The 7,042-nt window shown below is 40.5% G+C and overlaps 1 protein-coding gene across 1 annotated transcript; it reads right to left on the reverse strand.

Moving 5' to 3' along the window:
* Positions 1-936: 936 nt before the first annotated feature.
* On the reverse strand, positions 937-5,476 carry LOC106496985 (interferon alpha-inducible protein 27-like protein 2). Its single transcript, XM_013957764.2, has 3 exons — positions 5,244-5,476; positions 2,335-2,481; positions 937-1,252 (listed from the first exon to the last, which is right to left on the reverse strand). The coding sequence occupies exons 1-3, from the start codon at positions 5,389-5,391 to the stop codon at positions 1,224-1,226; spliced, it is 324 nt and encodes a 107-aa protein (XP_013813218.1). The 5' UTR covers positions 5,392-5,476; the 3' UTR covers positions 937-1,223.
* Between the last annotated feature and the right edge of the window lie 1,566 nt (positions 5,477-7,042).

The raw sequence follows: 7,042 nt of genomic DNA on the forward strand, positions 1-7,042 counted from the left end.
AGTGGGCTGCAAGTGAGGCTTTCAGGAGGAAATCTTTACTTTTGTTTTCATACAGGCCTTTATGAGCTGATTCGGATAAGTGAATTTAAATGCAGTTGAGGATGCTTCCTGCTTCAGTAAAACTACTCAGGACACATCTCAGTATGATGAGATCTAAAGATGGAAAAAGTATCCCAAACTAGTAACATCAGAATAACATACATGCTGAAAAGTGAAACGATACATGATCAAGAATTGTTGCATTGGTTTGGATTGTTTTTCCCTTTTTTAGGCATAAACACATTTTGTCAGCTCTCACTTATGATAACTATTTTTTAACAAGACAAAAGCACTTGAGGTTAAGAAATGCCAATGTTAAAGTTGAATCCCAATCATAAATCTTTCCCTTATCCAGACAAATAAGAAAAAAAAGTCTTTAATGGTCATGAAATGGTCATGCACTGTTTCTCAGATAATATATCAACAGTTTACAAAATTGTTGGTCTGAGGAATGCTTGACTTCTTGTAATATTTTTTATTATTCTTACATTAGTTTCATTGTTAAAACTCACTATAAGCATTATCAGGGTTAAAGCAGCTGTTTGAATGTTTGCCTGTGAGAATCTATGTCCTTGCTGTTGGCTGACAGCTTACCTCGACATTTGCACACAGGGGAATCTCTGAAAGGGAAACAGCTATGATAGACCTCCTTACTCTACCCCACCTCAATGCTAAGGGCATAGAAGGGGCTAAAGATCTGCTGGTAGATCACAGCTTTATTTCACAGACTGCTGTGACTCCTTGGGAGACAAGTGTGGAACAGCTTAGTTGGAGTCACATACCAGCCCAGCCTTGAAGGCGATGGATCCCAGTGAACTACAGAAGCCACCTTTGCACATACACACTGAGGCTATGCCAAATATCCAAAGTTTGGATGCTTTTATTTTTATTATTCTGCATGGACAAGGTTGCAAAAGGATGATGATCTGTAAAAATCAATAAAGATAATAATAAAGATAATAATAAGATTAGCTCAGGTTTATTTATTAAAATAGATACACCGGACAACCAGTCTCTTTCAAACATCCATCATTTTAACAGAACTTTTATTTGTGCAGGGAAAGGCTTTTCCTTTCACGTCAACTTCAGGGAGAGCAAAGAAGGGAAGAAGCTGTCAAATGATTCCATTAGTGAGGGATGAACTATCTGCAGAGCTTGCTTCTGGACTGGTGCTTTTTTCTTATTCAGCGCCTTCCTCCTTTGCCACCCATTGCTAAAGATAAATATGAAGAAAGATGTGAGAAAAATTTTATCCTCTGACATAACTTCCTGTGCAAACTTTACTGCTTGCTGATTAGTCATTTATTCTAAGTCTCTCACCACCTCCAAGCTGACCTCCATTTTCCTGGTGTTCTTTCCTCTGTCCACCCTCTCCATCACTGTTTGCTTTTTCCATCTTTCCTCTTGCTAACATACTTATTTCACACATCCTGTCTGCCTCCTTCCCTGCACTTCCCCTCAACATCTTTCTGCAGTCCTTGTTCCTATACAAATTCTTTACAGGAAAGAAAGCTCAGCTGTTTTAAAAAGCCACAAGACATGGACTAACAATTCCTGTCTGCCAGCTGAACTCCATTCTTATGCTTCATTATTTCCTCCTCCTTTATCTATCTTGTATGTTTATATGAATGTCTTATATGTCTCATATGAAGCTCTTGGTCTGGTCTTGAATTTGTGTTTAAACAGGGCCTTGCGCAGTGGAGCTCCCTCAGAGCTGATTTGGGCCTTCTAATGTTCTCAGTGTTTTATGACAAGACAATCACATAAGAAATAACCAGCAGAATACAGTAAAAATAAGGAGTAAGAGATTACTAAGCATTTTGCCCAGACATTTTTAAAATTCGCTCATGACAGAGATTTCTTGGAATCTGCTCATCATACATGCGTCATCAGCATGACTTTCTTGATATATCAGCCTTCCTGTCCTCTATTTTCTTACCACTGCTTTCAGCTGTACAAGGCTAATGCTCTTTCTGTCCCCTTCATGGTATTAGTCTTCAAGTATCTGCAGATGGTTTTACTTTAAATCAGGAAGCCCATGATATGAGGCTCTGAATATGATCATGAATACGAGACTTCCAGAATCTTAAAACTTTTCACGTCTCTCTATTACATTCAGTCTCTTAACCCAGATCAGATAATCATGCTCTATATTAAGGATTTTTTTTTCTGATAGCTTCTAAGTTTGCTCTAAGCAATGGAGCTCAGGGAGTCATAACATGGCTTCCCAGAAAAATTAATGAACTCTCAGAAGTCATTAGTTATTTCATCCTTATGAGCAGGACTCTCACTTACAGATGGACTGGACAGTGGAAGTTGTATCACCCCTGGGAGTTTCACCTCCATGAGACCTGGCCTCCTGGGACATCATTTGAGATGCCTTGGATCCACTGGAGATCCTGCTGCTGGTAAAACCTGACGAATGGGTTGAGTCTCTGGCACCTAAAACAGTTACAACACATGTTAATATGCTTTCCTGACTGGAAGGAGCCTTAGTGGACAATCGGGACCTATCATGTTTTAAAACATCCCAAGGCAAATTTGTCAAAAAGCAAAGCGACTGCTGATCACTTGCCTTGTTCCATTAATATGCTGCTTTTTAGCTGTCATACTGGGGAGAAGACGTTTACAATGTTTTGTGGATGTTCCCAGAACATTAAAAAAAAGCCCTAAAACTCTCAGACAAAGACTGTTTTTGATGAATCTGGTTCTCCAAAATGGACATAGTTTGCCTCTGCAGGAATTGCAGTTTTCTGAGGAACTGTCTGAAGACTGTGAAACAAGTTTCTACAGCAGCTAAGGATTGTTGCAGACCTTGTCACTTACTGTTCCAAGTGACAGGTATGTTTCTTTGAGTTCACTTTCCATAGCATACATCCATGCATAATAGATACCTGTAGAATTCAAACACAGCAAACTGCAGTAGCAAGTGGTCAGTATGTATGTACATTTCCATCTCATTATATATAAACCCCAAATAAAGTATTCTATTTCAAGCTCTTTCTTCCTAAAAGAGGACTAAAACATTAGCAATGGCAAATGTTAGTTATATTGCTTAAAGCATTCCTGGAGGATGCTCAAATATTATGGTGATGAGCCTGTTATAACAGCTTCTGTGAAGTGATACTGAATAATATTCACGCACTGCTGAGCACCAGCCACTCCTCAATGCATGTTCATCCTGGGGGAGGGGTTGCAGTCTGAAGGAAAAGGTTAAGAAGCTGCATTTGAAGAGCAAGAGAAGAGCACCTGTGGAAATGAAATGAGACCCTTCTAGCTCTCATTCAGGTGAAGCATGTGTGGCAAACTCTCCTGCTGCAGGGAGCCAAAACTCACACCTGTCCTGGCAGTGTTACAGAGCTAGTATTTTTCACATGGATAAAAGCTCTTCTGGAGTATCTCCTGTAGGCATGGCTAAGGTTTCCTTGAGTCACTCAGATTTCTCTTCACCAGAAAAGTGATTTTCATAAAAGTGCATAGCTGATATAGACACTGCAAGTGAAAAACTAGTTGTTGTTAAATGTTTAGTTTGATCCTCCGTCTTCTAAATATTCTTGGCACATGGAGGGATACAAGTCTTCATTCTTGTATTTTAGAAACTGCCACATCATGCTCTCTATAGGGAGTCACCACTGAAAAGCCTGCTCTATCACCATTATCTGTAACAGAAGGCAAGACTGTGCAGCTCTCTGGACTCTGACATATGATTAGATTAATTAACTGGCAGTTCCTGTGCACTGGGATCAGTGCTGCTAATGCAGCGTGGTGACTCAGAGTAGCTCTTCCTGCTTTTCCCTCTCTCAGTCCTCCTCTTCTGAGGGTCTCATATTCTGTCCCTCTGCTGGTACCATCCCTCAAGGCTGCCATCTTTCCTATTGAGTTTTCAATTAACATCATATTCAGTATCCTAAGTTCACTGATCAAATCATATAGAGTAAAAATTAAAAAGCATGTTACAAGAGTCACATGCAGCATCTCTCTAAATGACCCTTATATCACTTATTCCCCACTGTCTGGAGAGTGTCACTCTATGGATAATACTGGCAGCAATGTAAACCACATCTTACTCCCTGTTACCTCCCTCTAATCAAGCTTACCCCATTTTTTACTAATTAAAGGGTGATACAAATCCTGGACAGCTCACCTGACCAAAAGCTCATTTTTATGGCTGAAAGTAGAAGAGAATGGTTCAGCTCCCTCCTTCAGTAGACTTTTAGCTGCTTACTACAAAAGTAGTTGACCAGCTTCAACATGATAGAGAGAGCCACCTGAACGCAGCCTACAGCCTGTGGGTTAGCACACTCCTGACAGGACCCCCAAGGTGGAAGAGGGTTTAGAAGCCTTTATCCAAGGTCAGCCTGCTAACTACTGTTCTGTGGGGTTAAACGGGATTATGGAGGACAATCTTTTCCGTGGAGTTATGCATACTTAGAGGATGCTTGCTGAATCAGGTCCCACGGGCAGGACGGGCAAGGGAAAAAACCTTGTGCATGAATCCCACGGGGTCTGGGTTAAACAAGTGGCCAGTTGCTTAGAGCTGTCAGGTCTGGGATAGTTGTGTGTTTGCAACAGAAAAGCATGCACCTGTGGGGAAGCATATGTGAAAGCCAGCTATGCCTAATTTTTAGTACTTTGCCACATGCTGTGAAGGAAGTGTATATATTCCCACTGTGAATTTAGCTCTTGGACTGCAGCTCATTTCCCTCTGTTATAGCCTTTGCATAAGGTTTTATGGGTTCTTTCTGTATGTGTGATACATATGGGTGTGGGGGTGGATATGTACACACACTCAAGCACATACAGAGCAAAGGAAACCTCATACTGTATATGAACTGTAGGTACACAGAGCATGTTCCTGTGTATCATTGCTTTTTACTGCCATGACTTGCCACACTATTGATGTTTCCTAGCAAAGTGGAGAGATAGCACAAACTTCAAATGAATGCTTTCCCAAACTCATGAATACCACTTACGTATGTGTACACTCTTGCATATGTGCATAGACATAAAACACCCTTAACAGCATCCCACTCATAACATGCAGTTAAACATGGGAATCTTTTGTCTTCAGTGCAATACAGGAATGTAGGAGAGAAGAGATTATTTGGTGAGATTATTTTCAGGGATAAAATTCTGCTAGTCCCTATTCACTAAGCTGCATTTTAGTTTCTTGTTTTCAAGGGGAAAAAATAATTTGCTCATACCCATTTCTTGGAGAGCAGAAGTAGGACCTCTGGAAGGCACGCCTCTCCCCATAGCTCTTGCTTCTTGGGACATCATTTTGGAAGCAAGCGAGTCTCCTGTGATCCCAGCCGAGGTGAAACCAGCGTTGTGAACATTGTGGTCAGACATTTTTCTGTCTGATGGTGTGGGATGCAGTGGGTGCACTGCTAGGCTCAGCCAGGCTTCTTATACTGCTTATCTAAGCAGCAAAGAAATGAAACTGAAACCTATGATCAGAAGGGAAATGAACTCAAAACCCAGGATCACCTAGGAAATGAAACTGAAACTTATGAACATGCTTTTTTATTGCTGTTATGTGAGTGACTCTTAGACAAATCAGCTACTTTCTACTTAGGATACTAAACCAGATTAATAGTGTATAAATCACACGGGGCTGAGAACTTTGCTTCTTCATTCTCTGCATTGCACTCTATTGTCAGGAATTGCATCAGCAGAAGCTAGTACCTTTCTCCAGCTGGCAATGCCCTGAAACTTCAGGGACAAATGGTGTATACAGAGCTGTCTTTTGGATTAGCATGGACAGCAGTGGTCAAGTCCAGAAAGGGGTCAGAAAAGTTCAGATCTCCTGCCTCTATCTAGCTTTACGCTCTTGTAACAGTTCTAGCCCCAGGAGAAAACCGGGTGCCTTGTACTAGATTCTGTTACACACCTAGGGTAAAAAACAATTTCTACCTTTCCTCTTTGAAAGTGTGTGTGTGGGGAGGAACAGTGACAGCAAACCTACAAAGCAGCATAAAACCTGGTACCATGCTATGACAAGCATTTTTAATAGGAAGTCGATTCCTAAAATGTAAATGGGCATGCATCACACTCTGAATGGAATCATGATAGCGGCAAAGGCCAATAGCAGCTTAATACCATTCTTCACCATGTTTTGAAAGCTTCCCTAACCCTTTGTTATATTCTCTCCCACTTGTTTTGCCCAACAGCTTGGCAGTATGACTTTCCAGGTAGTCTAGTTATTCTAGTCAGACAAAGGGTATTTTTGGTACCAGTTAGCATTTTGAAAGAAGGTTTTTACAAATAAATATTTTAACCAACAGCATTAAAATAAGGCATTTATTCATCTAAGAATCAATACAACTCTGAATAAAGACAGTAAAAAAAAGGCAGCAAGGTGGTAATAATGTAAAAACTATATTTTGAGTTTGTTATAGTACCCAGAGATCAATGGTGATGCAGCTACTCCAAAATAAATCGTTAACAGAGAGTTGTAAATCAGAACTCAATTAACAATGGATGCTTGAAATTAATTTCCTTTTAGAAGGGGCTGCTAGGGGACTTTGTGTCATAGGAGAAGACTGACACAGCTATCTGGTTCTTCCTCATGCAAATCCTGTCAAAGCACAGCCTCCATCGTTAATGAACAGGCCTTTGCAAATGGCACATACTACCTTATTGCACAGTTTTTCCTTAGCCAGTAGTTTCAAGATGACTCTTTCCAAATCCATGAGTCTCCTCCCCTAGGTAAAGAGAACTGTCTGATTAGGTCAAACTAGCTCAGGGGTAGCTCTCAGAGTGAAAATATACAAGCTAAAGATATAACATTCTCACAATTGTACAGCGTCTGTATTTTGTACATGTTGGGGTACAGAACAAAAGGTGTGAAGTCTGTTCCTCTATGCCTGTATTTGGGCCCGTGTGCTATTTACCTGAGCAGTGGGCTATCTGATTCAAGAAAAATATGCCCTTAAGCAGTACTGCTCCTTTTTCTTTTAACTCTTTAATTTGTATATGTCTGCTATTTTTTTCTCTTGTC

This window comes from Apteryx mantelli, chromosome 2, assembly GCF_036417845.1.
Source record: "Apteryx mantelli isolate bAptMan1 chromosome 2, bAptMan1.hap1, whole genome shotgun sequence".
NCBI classification, from domain to species: domain Eukaryota; kingdom Metazoa; phylum Chordata; class Aves; order Apterygiformes; family Apterygidae; genus Apteryx; species Apteryx mantelli.